The following is a 17,730-nucleotide window of genomic DNA, read 5'->3' on the forward strand; positions in this document are numbered from 1 at the left end:
TACAGATCATTCTTTTTAATTGATGAACAGCTAATGACATGCTCGAACATAGTCCATAATTGTGAGTCACATCATGAAAATAAAAGTTGAAAAATGATCCATTTGTCAGCCCATCTGTCATTTGATTTACAACAACTCTTGACAGAACCATAGGCTTCCTCCTAGTATTGTTTGTTGCTGCATACTTACACTAAAACCGCAAGAAAGTGGATAAGACCACAATCTTGCACCCTGCAACCTGTCGAGCGGCTCCGAATTTATAATATTGAAAGCCAAAAGTCAATACTGATTTCTACTGCCTGATTGGGGTGTTGAGAAAATACAGTAGTAAAAGCAGTATGATGCTGCTGTTGTCCATATTCTTGCGTGTTCCTCATTACTGGATCTTAGCTCTGGACTGGGCGGATTTGGGGTGATTGAGGGTCCAAAAGGTGGGCTGAGTATCAACAGTGGAGGCTGGTTAAAAGTCACTGGTCTTTAACTCTCTTCCCCTGATGACAAACCATCAATCTCATCCTGGTCTCCACCAATAGCCATCCAAAACGCTTTAGCAACCTGGTAAAGGGTGAATGAATTGTAAGTTCAAGATTGGAGGCTTGTTTCGACCACTAAAGAGAAATGAATCTTTTTATGGGATCTAACCATTCATTCACAAGGCAAGAGACTTTTAAAATGGGCTTTAGGAGTGTGCATTTTTTTGGTTAACTATCCCCTATCCAAAACCTGATCATGTGGATGCATATTACATTCACAGTCTATAGCAGAGATGCCCAAACCTTTTTCCTATTAAGAGCCAAAAAGCAAACTTGACAGAGTTGTGAGCAAAATATATATATACACTAAACCGTATATGTTAAATTTTCCATTGGGTAATTACCTAATTTATTTGGTAATATTTCAAAATAACTAGAAAACCTAGCTTTAAATCATGTTAACTAATCCAGTATAATTTGTATCATTTAATAATGACCTTATAACAGTAAAAACATAAACAATCCCATTTATAACAGAATGGAGTTCAATGTGGAAGACACTAGTCGAGCTGCTCCTGCCTTTACCTTGATTTGCTCGCAGATATCTTACATTTTAAAAGTCTGATTCATTTACAACATTTAATTGACTAATTTAATTTAAGTTTGTAGCTTAGCAATAAAACGAAGAAACAAAAGGTTACGTTAAATTAGAAATGACGATCTCTATTAAAGGCATTCGCCCCAACCACCTCCCCATCATTCTCCCTATCTTTTCAGATGAGATGGCGGGCCAAATCAAAGGTTACCATGGGACAACTTTGGCCCGCAGGCCCTACTTTGGGCATCTCTGGTCTATACAGTAGGCATATGCAAGTACTGTACGAGACAACCAAAAATAACAATAGCAGATGTGCAGTATTTCTTCACTTAGTGATAACACCAACTACTGGCTTATAGTGTTGGTGGTGGTCCACAAAACTAGTCAAATGCATTGGTTAAGTGTTTTTAATACATTGCTGTCATGCAAACATATCATGTACTGTGGAGAATAGAAAAATATATTACTGTTAATAGGATAATATTACCTTTTCTGCATGTACTTTCCTCTGTTCATGTGGCAATGAAGAGGCCTTATCTTAAAAAGAAAAAATAATAGTAAAAACAAAACATTGATAAAAACACCTTCAGTTGATTTAACTTATATATTATGTTTGTTTTCTAGAAACTTGATTTTTGTACCCTAAGGTAATATATATTGAGGTATATATTATATATATGTATATACAACAGTTCTGTCTGGTTCTTAAATCTGATTGGCTGTTAGTCGTGTGATATTCTGCAAATAACAGCACTAGTCCAGCCTCTTAACCCTTCACCCTTTTGTATTACTCCACCCACATACAGCAAAAAGCAGAGGACACAGTTTGACAAATATTGCTGCTGTTTGACAACATAATGAATTTTTAAGGCTGTTTTAGTCGAGAATTTAGTTGTTCAGACTGCAACTATGCAGTTTATTTATAAGGATAATGCCTGATTTTAAATATTTATCATTTCGGAGCATCGGTTTCAGTGCATCAGCCTGTCTGAGCAGACCAAAGTGGTGACGTTCTGCCACAAGATGGCGACAGAGACCGCATTATAAGTCCTTTGGGGAGAAGAACAGCATTTTCTCAAGGTAAATTTAAAACTACAGCAGAACAAATCATTATAAATCAGGTAAGTAACAGTCGAAGCCAATCTCTCTCTTTGTGTTCTGTAGTGCTGTATTTATACCACAGAAAACTGCTAGTGTTTGCTTTGCTCTGGCTTTTTCGGGGTTAATTATTGTAAAAACCCAGTTCCAACAGAGAAATACTGGGAATTCTCTGTAGATTGATGGCATTTCATGCCGTTAAGCCTTATATTCTTAAAATGTGAACAAAACCCACCTGTTTTGTCATCACTTTAGGCATTACGCTAGAAAACCATTCAAATACTAGCTCAAATGGCGTTAGTAAAGTAGCATTGTAATAATATTGTATTTTTAATGTGGTTAAATAAAAACTGAAGAAATTAATTTCAAAGACATACAAATCTTACTGAATCCAAACAAATGAACAGTAGTGTTTAGATAATGAGTCTTTATACCTTTCATTTCTTTCAACTTTGTAAAGAGTCGTTCAAAATTCTCCACATCTGGGTCTCCAGCTGTAAGATTAGCCAGCTCCTGAATGTCTATGTCAATCATGGGATCTGTGACAGATATTTCATTACACATTGAACAGAAATGCCTTCCAAATAAGTATTCATAATGTATTGCCCTTAACCAAAGCACTTACCGACTGCTGTATCTACTGTATTACTCTGGTTATTCTCTGCCCTCTGGCTCTCAGTGCCTTCATCTGTACTGTTGGATGGGGAATGAGAGGACTAATAACAGAAAAAAAATGGATCACTTACAATGAGATGAACTAAATAGACAAAGTAATGTTCAATTGCACATTTTTAGTTTGTGAATGTGAAAGATCAAAGTGCACAGTAAATAGACTTATTGATCATGCACTATTAGGAGCACTTTAAAAGAGAAGCACAATTAGAAAAGACTAACCAGTGTTTCTTGACTGGGCCGTGGGTTGTTGTGACGGGAAGCCACCAGACTGCTCATTAGCCCGAAACCCTGACTGTGTTCTGAGGGGAATAAATCATATTTAATTATATATGCCAATATCTAATCGGTCAATCACATGGCAGCAACTACAGTAGACTACTAACATCAGAATGGAGAGGAATGGTGATTAAAGTCAGTATGAAATCAAAATTTCTCTTCTTATTTTTATGGTAGTGCTTATGAGAGAGTGCTTAAGAGAGTGAAATTCATTACCTTTATCTACTTTTCATCTTTTCATACTTATTGCCACTTTAGGTTTCGACCGGTAACATTGCTGATATTTTAACTTACAGTATTTTTAGTAAATATGGATTGTAAGAATCTAATCCTAAACTAAAACTTTATTCATAGATATTAAATAAAAATGCTAATCCAGCAGGTGGTGCCTAAAACAGCAGGAATAACGGTGTTTCCTTGGTTAATGCAGTAAACAAAGCACCATGACCTCAAATCTTGCAGGATTTTATCGATTTCATAAACTACACAGCACTTTAGCATAATGATATAAGATTTAATACCTTGTAAAATAGCATTTAAAACTTTTAAATGACTTTTTAAGTGCCTAAAAGACCTCTAAATTGATTTATCAACTTTTAATACATTTAGGACCCTGTGGACATCCTGAACAGTAACTGAAATAACCACTGTTTACAACTAAGGCCTGCCAAAAACATCAATGAAAACATCCTAAACCAGACCTTGAAGCAGATGAGCTACATAAGCAAAACACCTCATGTCAGCTAGGATCACGAAGTTGATGCAACAATTCACATGGGCTCATCAAAACTGGACAACAGAAGACAAGGTTTGTCTGATCCAGATCCAGAGTCTTGAAACTATACAGCTTTGGGTAAAAACAAGCAAGAAAGACCCATCCAGTGTGGATATTTTCGCAGCACACATTGGGCTCTTTTGTACCAACTGAGTATTGTTTGTCCACCACAGCCTCTTAGAGAAGTGTTGCTGACTATGTTGATACTTTAATGACCACATCTCGTGATAGACAACATGCAATGTCTCAAAGCTCAAATCCTCTCAAACTGATTTTTTGAACATGACAACGATATCACTATACACAAGAAAAAAACTCCATGGTCACAATATCTCAGAGCAGCTTTGGGAAATTCTCAACTACTGTATGTGATGTTATCATACCAATATGGACAAGAATGTCTGAGGAATGTTTTCAGTGCCTTGTTAAAATAATTGCGCAAAGAATTAAGGAATTATCAAAAGAAAAAGCAGATCCAAACAGGTACTAGCATTAGGTGTACCTAATAAAGTGGCCACTGAGTGTACATTTCAAAGTAGGATAATAATACAGCCTCACCATCTTTCATCTCAACGCTGGACCACACGTTGGCATTGAGGGCCTGGATGATTCTTTTTACCCCAGTGGACTCTGGAAAGTCATCTGTGAGGTACATAAAAGTAACAAAAAAGACTAAATTCAATCATGTATGCACATAGTCAAGTCATCTTGCTTAAACTGTCTTTTTTATTTACCATCTTCATCGGGTAGATCTTGTGGGTTAAGTTCTACTAATTCAAACGCATGGGCCAAACACCATTGCTGGGCATCTTGTCTGCTAACACCTGCAATGGTATATTTACATCAAAATTAGCACAAGAAAATGCATACATTGCAGATAAATGAGTGAAAAGCTACCACACACACACCCTCATCGCTGTCGCACACATGGTCACACACTAGGATCAGCACTTCTGGAGCCAGTTCCTCCACTACTGATAACCAGGAGTTGACATTGTTAAGGCTGTCTTTCTGAAAGACAAATAAAAGGTGAATTGAAGGACACAAATAGTTAAATCGCAAACTGATTAACATGGCAATCACTCACAGTTTTGCTGTCAAAATAAATGATGAACGCTTGCATAGACCGGGCCACCTCAGCATTCATGTCGAATGTACTTGATACGACACATAGGCTGACGTTTGCGGTGTAGTATTTGTTGTTGATCGTCCATGGATACCAGGAAACTCTTTCTTCTATTCTGTTAGGCTGCGGTGGTGATTCTGAGCTCAAAATCTCTGTAATTAACACAGACAAAACTGTTAAAAGCCAAGTGTGTATTTGATAATACTGGCAGTAAAAACTATATTATCTATATATATATTTGGGCAGAATGAGTAAATTAACTGAAGTCCAACACTGCCGCCTGCTGGACACAACGAATCACTGGACACAAGGAGTCACTACTTTTATATCCTTTACGTGGTAAAACGTAAGCCAATAATTGTGTATAAGGATGAATACATAAAAACAGATAGATATATACTGTATGCAAAGAACTATGGTAACGCCATTTATAGTACATATGTAACACTATCGTTTAAGTCATAAAAGTTCAAAAGTCTTGTAATAACCCCCCCCCGAAACACACCAAGGTTTTTCCCATGAGTATTTCAGTGACTGCTGAATAAAACATATATATATATATATATATATATATATTTATTTTATTTTTTTTTACTTTATTATTATTTTTTTACAGGGTTTCTGCAGGTTTCCTCTAATTGAAGAATTTTAAGACCCTTTTAAGAACATTATGAATAAAAATTTTAGACTTACACAGGGCTAAACACAAAGGATTTTCTTTTCTAATTGCCCGGTTCGGTAAATACTTTTTGCATTATGGAAGATCATGTGGAGATGTGTTGCTTTAGTTTTTTTCCCTGAATTGGGAATTTATTTTGGAGAATTTGCTGTAAAATGTTTAACAGCTGTTGTAAATTGTATCTCTTTGCAATAAAAAACTTAAATGTATAAAAAAATAAGTTTTGAGATGGATTATAGGTGATTGGGTGTTGGCCAGATTGGGTAGCTTTACGTAGACATAGGAAAATTAAGACCTGTTTAAAATAATTTAAGACCTCAATATTTCAGTGAATCTAAGAGTTTTTAAGGCCTAAAATTTTACTATTGAAATCTAATTGAATATTTATTCGCAGAAAATGACACTAGGTTCATCAAAAATACATGTTTTCCTACTTATATTGGGAAAAAAAAATATTGGTACTGGTACAAAAGTCTGGAAATTTAGGGTACTTTATTTGAACCTACTGTAGCTCGTGCAAATAAATGCAAAATACTTAAACGTAAATTACAACATTGTTGAAGAATATAACAAGCACCAATAATACCTTTGAAAAATTAGTGAATTTTGTTAACTTTGATAATGCTTTATCAGTATTCTGCGATCAGAAAACTGGGTATTATATATATTAAAAAATACATTTACAAGACAAACCGGTAGAAAAGACAATCTGACTTCAATAAAACTCAGTATGATATTGAAGTAAAGTTGATTTTACATTGGCACATTCGTTCAGTAACAGCTTGTGATATGGTCCCTATAGTGTTTATTATTGTACTATAAATATTCGGTCTAAAATCACAAGTAAGTATGACTCCAAAACAACATTAGCACTATTTAGTTGATTGTGAACAATGCTGTACTTTGATGGTCATTGGCTGCTAATATGATTTCTCTATGTAAAATTTGTAAATAACACTTTTCTGAAATTATATTATTAAGGACAAAGTCAGAATGTGCTAATATAAAGCCAACTTTACATTAATCAGTATGATTTACGTGAAATGTACAGAATAGTGTACATTTCTAGATTGATAGCTGGATTTATCAAATTTTTTTTACTTTTAAAATACCGTAACACAATGTAATAATACATCAAGTATTATATGCGATTAATAACGAAAACGTTTACGCGATGCACGCGTTTTGATCTGTAATCAAGTGATATCAGGAAAAATTCTTATTGTTGACAGCTAACATTAGCATAGCGGCAAGGCTAACGAGTATGGGCTACATTTTCCTTATTTACTCACGTCTAATGAGCTCCTCTTCTTTAAAGTTGGAATCACAACTTGTGACTAAGATACAAGGTAGGGTAGGTGCTTCATCTCCTTGATCATCTGCCATTTTAAGCCTTGGAACAATTCAAAATAGCTCCCAATGAAGGTAGCACGTTAGCAACAGCTGTCAACCTCCTGAAGGAAACCTTTCACCTCTAACCTCAACTTGCTTCCGCGTCTGCGCGCGTTTAGAAAATATAAAATAAATAATATAGTGTACCTTTGAAAAGCGCAAGTAAATCCTTTATAAGTTACATGATTAATTAAGAAATAATAATCATAATAATAAATGTGATTTTGGTGTTTCCTCACGGAGAATACCATGCGTCATGTTGCCATAGTTACGGTCAGACCTTTGTTGATGAAAACTTGTAACGAAGCTTAAAATGACCTGAAAACCCTTAAACATTTATTATTCGTTTGAAAAAATGGCCAGCGTCCTCAAAAATAAAGACGAAGTTGGGAATATTTTAGTAAAGGTAAGTTAATGTGAAGTTACTGAAGAACAGATATATAACAGAAGACTTTACTACAGCCGTTTAAGTGTTAAATTTACAGACTTTGAAACTTATGTCACATTTCATGGCGGTGTGTAGGACTATGTTTTTTCTGAATGTTCGTGTGTTTTAGGTCCAGGATGATTTAAGACAGCTAAAAAAGAATATTGTTCAATTTACTGTGCAAGAAAATGGAGAAATTTTGGATATTCAAGCTCTGGATGCAGCCATCATCAGGACAGAAAATGGAATAAGGGTATATAAATTATTACTTTATGATAAATTTACCGTAATAGTTATTTTATAGCTGTTTGTTTGTTTAGGTATTTAAAATAGTTTAACAATAATTTATTATGTTTCCCAGAGATGGGTTGCAGCTGGAAGGGTATCTGCTGCGTAAAACATATGCTGGATAAGTTGGCGGTTCATTCCACTGTGGTGACCCCAGATCAATATAGGGAAGAAAAGAAAATGAATGAATAATTTATTTTAATTTGTAAAATTATTAGATCATTTACATTTAATTTAACAGTTTATTTTAGAATTTGTGCAATGGAATATACACATACATGAAACGTGTGGAGCTTGAAAAAAAATTGGTTTGTAAATGGCTTGTAATTTTGTTTTTCTAAATTTTTTTGTTCATAGAGACACGCAGAGGATTATCTGAAAACCATCAATAACCAGGTTTTGACTCTACCTTCTATTGAAGAGCCTGAAAAGAAGACTGCTCATCCGAAACTTGTTACGTGGTATTTAAACAAAAATTCCCCTACTGAGGCAAATACAGAAATTCTCTTTACAGTATCAGCGATTATGCTCATCAGCAGTTTTATTGGATACCCATATTGCACCATGAACCAAAACATGTTCATCGCTATCTTAACTTTTTTTTAAAAATGTATAAATTTAAGGCCGAGGCAGTGGCGCAGTAGGTAGTGCTGTTGCCTCACAGCAAGAAGGTCGCTGGGTCGCTGGTTCGAACTTTCGCTCAGTTGGTGTTTCTGTGTGGAGTTTGCATGTTCTCCCTGCCTTTGCGTGGGTTTCCTCCGGGTGCTCCGGTTTCCCCCACAGTCCAAAGACATGCGGTACAGTTGAATTGGGTAGGCTAAATTGTCCGTAGTGTGTGTGTGTGTGTGTGAATGTGTGTGTGGATGTTACCCATAGATGGGTTGCGGCTGGAAGGGCATCCGCTGCGTAAAAACCTGCTGGATAAGTTGGCGTTTCATTCCACTGTGGCGACCCCGGATTAATAAAGGGATTAAGCCGACAAGAAAATGAATGAATGTATAAATTTAAATATAAATAGGGCTGCACCATATTGGAAAAATCTAGCATTGTGATATTTTTTTTTAAATATGAATACAATTTCACCAGATAACTTGAATATCTCTTTTGAGAAAGAATTGTTTACATTAGATTGATTAGGGTGATTCTGCAGTGGAGTGCATAAAATCTAATACACAATGTATATTTTTTGGGGTCCCCCAAAACATTTCCGCTGTGGTCTGATATTTGCAGTGCATTTCTGTTTTTGCATGTAATCAAGAAAAAGATACAATTGAAAAAAGTGTTTTACCGTTTCCCGAGTCTAGGAGTATCAAAGTACAGTAACTGAATGTTAAAAATAACTCAGTGAAATAAATCGCTGTTAAAGTTACAAATGGTACAATTTATTATGCCTGGATGCTTTTAAGGTCATTATACAATCACAGGCATCAAAAACACATCCAAATGATGAATTATAATCCCGACTCAACATTGGGTATGCTTGTGTTGTGACTATTGTGAATAATCTCATTGTGATATTGATGCTGAAACAATATATTGTGCAACCCTAATTGCTGTCATGTCATTGAATATTTGCATTAACAAGAAGTTGATCAAGATGTACCTAATACAGTGGCCATGTGTATACAGTATGATTGTAGATTATGTAAAATCAATTGAGATCCAACATATCTAGCCTTTTTTGTAGGCAACCACCATACGAAGCATTACCAATTGCACATCCACATAGAAGCCCGATTCCAGGTCCATCTCCAGGGGAAAAGGTTTTTATTTTTATTCATAGTCATAACATTTGTTAATCTCAGATTAGATCTGAATTCACTAAATCTATCTTTGTAACTTGTCCAACAGCACAAGACAGCATTTATCATGCGTCTGCTACATAACCCTTTTCATCCAAGGAACAAGGAGATTTTCCAACAAAATTATGGGATTCAGCTTCCTCACCTGCAAAAGAGAACTAGTGTGAGTTTCTGAAAGATATGCTTTTATTTCTTTGATATTCAAGAAAGTATATTAAAAGATCAGTGCACCTATAATTGCATATTCTGCCATCTTTTACTTACTTTCACGTTGTTCCAAACGTTTATTTCGTCTATAGCACACACAAAAATTATTAGTTATTTTAATTATAATAATTATATTTTAAGGTGTCCTTGTTAATTTAACTAGTCATTTAACAAGTGAATACTATTAAATAATAATAATTAATACTATTTATTTTCAGTCAGCCAGCCCAAACGATAATGAACTGTCATGCCATTAAAAATTGCCACAATTAAGGTCTGACTTCTTTAAAAATCAGTGATCATCACTGCCTGAAAGATATACAATATAAAGTGGGTCTCAGACCAGACAAGAAGCACTGCATTAAATTCCATTTTCCTCACCATGTCTTCAAAATATGAATATTTATTTTACCCCAGTATTTTCAATAGAGTTTCTGTGCTGGGCTGCTGCTACTGACAGCACTAGTGTTTATGCGGTCTTTTGTCTTGTTTTACGCTTGAACTAAACTTTAACAACTAAATGAATGCATAAGTCTATTTAAATTATTGTAGTTTAATTGCATTACAACATTGTGTTGTAAAAGGAAATTGAAAATAGTCCCATAAACCTTTCCCCGGACATTTATTGTTGGCTGAAAAACACTAACTAGTCAATTGGTGAAGTTTGTGCCTCGTCACTGTTGACACTGGCTTGCTTGGATGGGGACTTGTGGAGCTGCGCAGATAGTTGCTCTTCATAGTTTGGACTTTCAGTGAAATTTAAACCACACTGAACTGAACTTAACTAAACTGAACGTCAACTCTGAAAACTGGACTGACATGGTTTCAATTTACTAACTTCTATGTTAAGTTGCTTTGACACAATGTACATTGTAAAAGCGCTATAGAAATAAACATGAATTGAATTGAACTAGCTGTGCATATAGCCCATTACGCATAATAATTCTTCTTATTATAGTAAGCACGTAGAATATGTGAAACAAGGACACCTTTAAAATGAAGTGTTACCAAATATTTTGAAGAATGATGGTAAGGAATCAGCTTTGGTGACCACTGAACACTAGGCTATTTTGATTCCTTTGAATTTTACGGCCAGCACACTGCACCATCAGACACCAACCAATGGCTATTCATCAAGAGTAACTTCATCAGATTTTTTCGGTGTTACCTTTGTCAGGTCATGTGAACGAAACTGTAATCTGGTGATTGTCCACATAGTCTGTGTCTGTCTTTCGAATGTGAATTGCCCTTTACATGTTCATTTGTAATAGAAGCCCCCATCTTTTACAATTAAGACTTATCGATAGTGTTGATTATATAGCGACCGGTGCTGACTGTTGCCTTAACGCCAGCATCTGTCACAAAAAGAAATGGCGCGTAATAATACATGACTCCAGTCACTTTGCTTTCGAACAGGAGATGCGGATTTGAAGGTCACCTGGTTTGGCAGTGACAGCTAAATCTGTCTGTTGGTAAACAAATTAATCTTTCGAAAGGTCACCATTTGTTTTGGTGCTCTGCTTCCCCCCCTTCTGCTTTCCGCTGCGGTTCTTCCTCTATCTCCTGCATCCTCTGCCTGTCACTCGTGAGGAGGCTGTCATGTTGTTGAGAAGAAGCTATGAGACTTGGCTGCCGAAAGCAGACAGACGCAGATTGCGGCACATCAGCATTCTTCGGAGGACGGCCACCGCCTGATTGCAGTTGTATGGGCTGCTGCTTTACAGCTGTCTCAGGACAGGCACTCGTACCTGTTCCCGCATGCCAATAAGACAGCCGTGGTTTACCCAACTGGCATTCGCTGGCGCTTTGCCTGCTGTGTCTATACCACTATGCTGTCGGCTAATTCTCTGCTGAGTCTCCGATGGAGCTCCCACTGTTTTTTTTTTTTTCACTTTTCTTTTAAATGTCCTCTTGTACCACTTAAACAGCTGCGAGCCTCTAAACCTTTCCAAACACCTGGCCGGTGCTGGTGGTTTGTCAGGGAGCTCAGTGGTGTGACAATAGGCAGGCCAGAGAACATCAGGGGGAGAATCCGCAACAGCAGGATGAGGACAGTACAGAAGGCCGCTGTCTGGCATGTGCCCACAATTTGACAAACTCACTTTATATGTTTATGAGCACCGAGGAAATGACCGACCTTTTATTTTGTCGATGCTGTTTTGTGTGCTATTAATTCACAAACTGCTTGTTTGGTGTTTCTACACCTAAAAAGTTTTGCCTTTTTAAATAGGCTATCAATTTTCGGTAGATAACGTGTTTTTATTGCCCTTTTTATGTTTTGACATTATGTGTCCTCAGGTGTAATTTGTGACTTTTGATGCTTGTTTTTATTGAAGTGATTGTAAAAATTAACGGCGAATTATATTAACCGCCTTTTACTGCTCTTTGGAAAGTCCTAATTATTGCAGCAAATCAATTTCATCGTGGAAAGTGGCAGGACTTTTGTTTGATTTATGAACTGTTATATGATAATGAGGAGGTGAGAGCATTTTAGGCATTGCTCTGATGGAATTTAATTCTAAAAGATTTCAAACAGCTGTTCGCTTGAGAGAAGGTGCGAGACAAATAAACCGAGTCGTGCTCAAAGTATCCAGAAAGCATTGCCAGCATGTGATTGATTGCTTCAGGGAAGGGGGCTTATTGGCCAGTTTACAATGTCATTAACTGCCTGTATTTTAGCTCCAGCTTTATTTTAATGAATGCAGAAAATCTGTTGGTTGTAATCACACAACATCACCATGCTCCCTCTCGCAAATGTGCACACACTTGTGATTCGAAACAGCCAACGGAAACCAAGAGAAAGAGAAACCGTATTTCTTGACATCTACAAGCTGCCACCAGCCTGATTAATGGATAGTCGTCTCCCGGCCTTTTACAACAAAGTTTTGTTTGGAGGGAAAAATCTGATCGCTGACCCGAAGCTAATAGCATTCTCCATGAGCAAGTTATTGAGTGAAGTATGTTCCCTTTCTCTCTTCTTCTATTATTGGGTAAATGGTGGCTGTAGTGCCTGCAGGCAGGTCTTTTTGACCCAGTGAGACAGGCCAGTGGGTTAATTCCCTTCGTTCTGTCACTTTCAATACCTCTAACCTTTGACCACAAGGCTATCGTTTAGGGTTCAGTAATTCCTCCATGTTTGGACAATGTTTTTATTGCCTTATAAGACATGACCATTACTGCAAACAAGTTTAAAGGCATATTTTATTCAATAATGAGAATTCTGTTTGCAGTTAACATGAATCTTGGACTGATTGCAATCAAATTTGAATAAGCTTGTGAGATTTGAATGTTACCGTGAATGTAAAGTATTAAGAACAGTGAATTAAATGATAATGGATTTACTTTTCTTAATGAAGAAGCCCTTTGTATTCCAGCTTAGGTGAACCATTTGTTAGAAAAACTTTTGTACATTGAATGTAATGAAAACTTAACATTTGCTTTTATCGGTTTTACAAGATTGGGATTCAAAGAGTGGTCACTGGCTCCAATTTGGGGAATTTTGCCATTGCACATCTACAACCCAAACCACCACCTGAATGCCAAGATGCAGTTGCAGGTATAAAGATTTTTTTATTTTATTTTTTTTATTTTTTTATATAATAATATAGAAAGGTTATGTGTATATAAATTTTTCCGGCTGATTTTGAAGAACTTCTTAACAAGAGAAGTGGTTTTATTGTATGGGTAAAATATATATATATATATTTCTTATTAATTATGAATTAATATTTAAAACAAAATATTTAAAAGAATTGTTTTGAGCGCATTATGCAGCATTAATCTAGTTTTAATTGCCACACAGTGTTTCAGAAATCATTCTAAATATGCAGTTTTGGTTGTTAAAAAACATTTGGTATTTTCTATAAATATTTTTTTATATAGACACCACATTTCATTACTCTTTGACAAACAGAATATTCAAAGGGACAACAGCATTGGTTAAAAATCTGACACTGTTGCTTTTGATCAATTTAATGCATCCTTTCTGAATAAAACTGTTAATTTCTTTAAAAAAAAAAAAAACTTACAAAATCAAAACCATGACATTAGAGCTGTACAATATTGAAAAAACTGACATTGCGGTATTAATATTTATATTTTTGCTACGCATATTTAGTATAAATTTACCAGATGGGTTGAATAGCTTTATTTGCAAAAAAAAATCATGATTTTAGATTGAATAGGATGCTTTTGTAGTAGAGCACATATGCATAAAATGTATTAAACCAATCACAGGCATTGATAAAAACAGTAAAGCAAAGTTAGAAATGAAATAAATGCTTTAGGGTATTCTGGGAGTCTAGTATTATTTAAATATACAACTTGAATAATGAAGTAAAATGACACAGTATAATTTTCATTATGTTTACTGTACATGAATAATTAATATTTTTTAAATTACAAAAATGTCAATTTCTTCTGTATAAATGCTTTAAAACTGGCTTGAAATGCTTACACATTCACAGGCCTTAAAACACACAAAAATATACAGTATATATATTTTTGGTAACTTTATGGTAAAACTTTGCAATTACCGGTACTCTACAATAAACTATGTTTTTAATTGTGGCTCCTAGTCAACTATATCCCAAATCGACATTGCAGATACAGCAATGTGACTTTTGCGGATAAGCGCATTGCAATATCAATGCTGAAATGATATATTGTGCAGCCGCTTGACAGTGTAGAATACAATTTAGAATGTTCTGAATTTACATTGTTTCATTTATGCCCTTTTTGTGTTGATGAGTAAAATGTTACAGCCACAACCCCTGAAATATTTTGTGTACAGATTTTAATGAGCCTTGTTTTTCATACATTTCAGAGCTGCAGCCCTCCGCAGCCGACCTCTCTTCAGTTCAAACCCCAGTACAGCCCAAAGCTGTCCATGTGCTCCAGAGAGAGGACAGTGGCCAAAGTAAGATGGGTCAGTCTGTTTCCACAATGTCATTACACACTTGCGGCCTACATTTAAAGTTAGAAGGTCAATTTGTTTGTATCCATAATTCTACTTATATTATTTATTTATTCCCTGCAGTCTGCATTATTGAGGGAGAAGACTAAATTAATATGAAGTTTTAAGATCATTTTATGCAGTCTGTGATATTTTGTTATATTTTTTACTAAAATAACAGTTTATACAGTAGTAATTTTACGTGTTTGGAAAAGTTTTTGCACTGAATAAATTGTATATCAGTAAACTTTAACATATATGTAATGTCTAAAATCATAATGCATATGCAAATAGATGTCCAAACATAGATGTCTTAGTTAAAAAAAGACTAAATTTGGGTAGTCAGTGAAAATTTTATAAACGTCTTACAAGATGAAAGCTAGATCTAATTCTTATTGTCACCTTTGTAACCCATCCTCAGTTGACTACTACTTACAGTACATATGTTTTGGGAATGTTCAGTGGTGATTCTTTTTTTGGAAATTTAAATGCTCCACTCTTTTGGATTTTCTACTTGTAGACATACCTCGGGATCCCCTACTTTTTCTTGTTTTGGATGACTCCATTCTACAACTAAACCCTCAGCCAAAAATGACTTTATCAGCTATTAGCACTGCTGCTAAATAGATTATTTTGAAATTATGGATTGAGCCATCCACTATATTTTAGAGATATCCCCTTCCTGGAAGGTACAACCGCCAGGCTTAACAGCGTAACAGGCAATACTATTTGAGGCTGGACCAATATTGTTGTGATGTTGCTTGACAAACATAGAAGCTTTTTGATTTTTAGTTATTTTAATATATTCATAGATTTTCCTTCAGCTTAGTTCCTTTCAAGAGTTCATGTTCAGATATGTTCGGCGCTATTAGCTGGTTTAGCATGCTGTCTCAGGAGAGAACCCTGAGCTCAGAGATAATTGAGCACAGGGCTCCCGCCTGGTCAATACGCATATAAGAGGATCCAAGATCAGGTAGGTCTCGAGAGTTCCCCCTGGTAAAGGGAGGAAAAGGAGAAGATGGAGTGGATGGGGGGATTCTTCCTAAACGAAGATAAGGTAGAAGGGTGAAATCCTTCGAAATATTGTTAGTTTGAATTAGTTTAATTGGATTATTGCTGATTACGGATGAGAGGCCAGCCGTGATCAATCATATCACATGCTCCTCTTAAAATTAGTTGGTAAAACATTAGGGGTCGCCACAGCGGAATTAAAAAACACCAACTTATCCAGCAAATGTTTTACACAGCGGATGCCCTTCCAGCAGCAACCCAGTACTGGGACACATCCATACACACTTATTCAAACACATACACTATGGCTAATATAGTTAATTTAGTTCACCTATAGCACATGTGGGGACTGTGAGGGAAACCCGAGCACCCAGAGGAAACCCAGGAGAGCAATGGGAGAACATGAAAACTCCACACAAAAATGCCAACTGACCCAGCGGAGACTCGAACCAGCGACCTTCTTGCTGTGCCACCGTGTCGCCCCTATTTTTATATATATTTTACTTTTTTCCTCTTCCCTTTGTACAAGTGGACGGTTTTATGGCATCTGCTTTTATATAGTTTTATATCTACATAGCTGAATTTGAATAAAATTACTACTATACTGTAAGACTTCTATTAAACACAAAACTTCTTATCTGTTGATAGATGAGTCAAAAAAGGTTTATAAGCAGGAGATGGATGTGAGAAGAGATGGAATGGCTCTTAGAAGATCAGCAATGGAGAGTGCAGAATCCAGACTCCTTCGCGCTCCTCCACCTTCAGCTGCTTCTGCTAGCTCTGACAACAGAGTACTGACTCGAGGTTTAGCCAGACTCAGCCCAATTAACCCACAGGTATTACTTATTTACACTGACATAAATAAAGTTATTTATGGCAAAGATACATATAGTGTGTTCAGCTTTCTTAGGTTAAAAAACAGCTCATAGAATGTGATTTCAACTTGTCCCATTGTAACTATGCTTGCATTCCACTTCTAATAAAGGTTTGGTTCTCAAAGGTACTCATATGTTGCATTTCGCCTGTGAATAAATAATAAACACACAATCTGCTCTGGAGAGCTTTAGACCTGACTGATAATCAATTTCCTTTTTCCATGTAAAGTGACCTTTTACCCCTGGTGTAATGTTAAATGTGTCAGAAATAGCTTCAGGGCTGATATAGGTAATGATTTGAAATGGTTCCCTTCTGCAAGCCAGTGGCCTTCAAAAAAATTAAAAAAATATATATACAAAACCTGTATTTATATACAGTTGACATCAAAATGATTAACACTCCTTTGAAATTTTTTTTTTTTTCAAATATTTCTTAAGTGATATTTAATGGTTTAATTTAAAGGAAAGTCTTATTTGTTTTATTTCGGCTAGAAGGTTAGAATAAAGGCAGTTTTTAATTGTTTAAAAACCAATTAAAGGTCAATATTATTAGCAGTATTGTTTTTGATTGTCCAGAGAACAAACTGTTAAACAATAACTAAATTACCCTAACTTGCCTAATTAACCTAGTTAAACCATCCGCTTGTTAAGTGGTGACGTGTTTGTGACATATGTATACTGTTTTCGGGTCCAAGCAGCCATTCATTTGAGTGGAGAAATCATTCGTTTATGATCACGTTTTATTCCTATCACACATTAAAGTTAATTTTATATAAGATCGTAGTGTACACAACAATCTCTGGGCTTGCTGCATAACAAATACCAAAAATGTAACAATTTATAAAAAAAAATTATCACTTTCTGGCCATCGGATATTAGGCATGGACATATATACTGCCACCGTGATTTTCGAAAACATTAAATAGCTTTGTCACCGTTTATTATTACCATTTCATGAGTCTCCCCATTCAGTTGAATAGAGCGCTTGGACCCGGAAGCCGCTTTGCGTGACGTCACACTTAACAAGTGGATTAAATTGCACTTTAACCTGAAGACTATCTTGAAAAATATCTA

The 17,730-nt window shown here is 35.7% G+C and overlaps 2 protein-coding genes across 14 annotated transcripts in view; one reads left to right on the plus strand and one right to left on the minus strand.

Annotated features, from left to right (window-relative positions):
* Nucleotides 1-7,172, minus strand: aagab (alpha and gamma adaptin binding protein). Its single transcript, NM_001002423.1, is given in 10 exon segments — nucleotides 1-555; nucleotides 1,559-1,608; nucleotides 2,604-2,708; nucleotides 2,795-2,885; nucleotides 3,064-3,143; nucleotides 4,454-4,537; nucleotides 4,630-4,719; nucleotides 4,804-4,906; nucleotides 4,983-5,173; nucleotides 6,993-7,172. Coding segments are annotated over 10 exon segments (966 nt in total). The 5' UTR covers nucleotides 7,087-7,172; the 3' UTR covers nucleotides 1-477.
* A 195-nt stretch (nucleotides 7,173-7,367) lies between these two features.
* Nucleotides 7,368-17,730, plus strand: part of iqch (IQ motif containing H) — a 62,656-nt gene continuing 52,293 nt past the window's right edge. For 2 of the 13 annotated variants that reach the window (XR_015514394.1, XM_087292432.1), the window contains exons 1-8: nucleotides 7,368-7,498; nucleotides 7,650-7,772; nucleotides 8,165-8,268; nucleotides 9,495-9,570; nucleotides 9,659-9,772; nucleotides 13,273-13,372; nucleotides 14,642-14,743; nucleotides 16,430-16,617. Coding sequence is in view for 7 of the 13 variants with exons in the window: in XM_087292432.1 (XP_087148558.1) it covers nucleotides 7,448-7,498; nucleotides 7,650-7,772; nucleotides 8,165-8,268; nucleotides 9,495-9,570; nucleotides 9,659-9,772; nucleotides 13,273-13,372; nucleotides 14,642-14,743; nucleotides 16,430-16,617 (858 nt within the window). In the remaining 6 variants the exon portion in view is untranslated. The remainder of the gene's footprint in view (nucleotides 7,499-7,649; nucleotides 7,773-8,164; nucleotides 8,269-9,494; nucleotides 9,571-9,658; nucleotides 9,773-13,272; nucleotides 13,373-14,641; nucleotides 14,744-16,429; nucleotides 16,618-17,730) is intronic. The other 11 variants (XR_015514395.1, XM_087292433.1, XR_015514396.1 and 8 more) reach the window with 6 other exon arrangements.

The sequence above is a fragment of the Danio rerio genome, chromosome 18 (assembly GCF_052040795.2).
Source record: "Danio rerio strain M-AB ecotype USA chromosome 18, GRCz13ab, whole genome shotgun sequence".
NCBI lineage: Eukaryota > Metazoa > Chordata > Actinopteri > Cypriniformes > Danionidae > Danio > Danio rerio.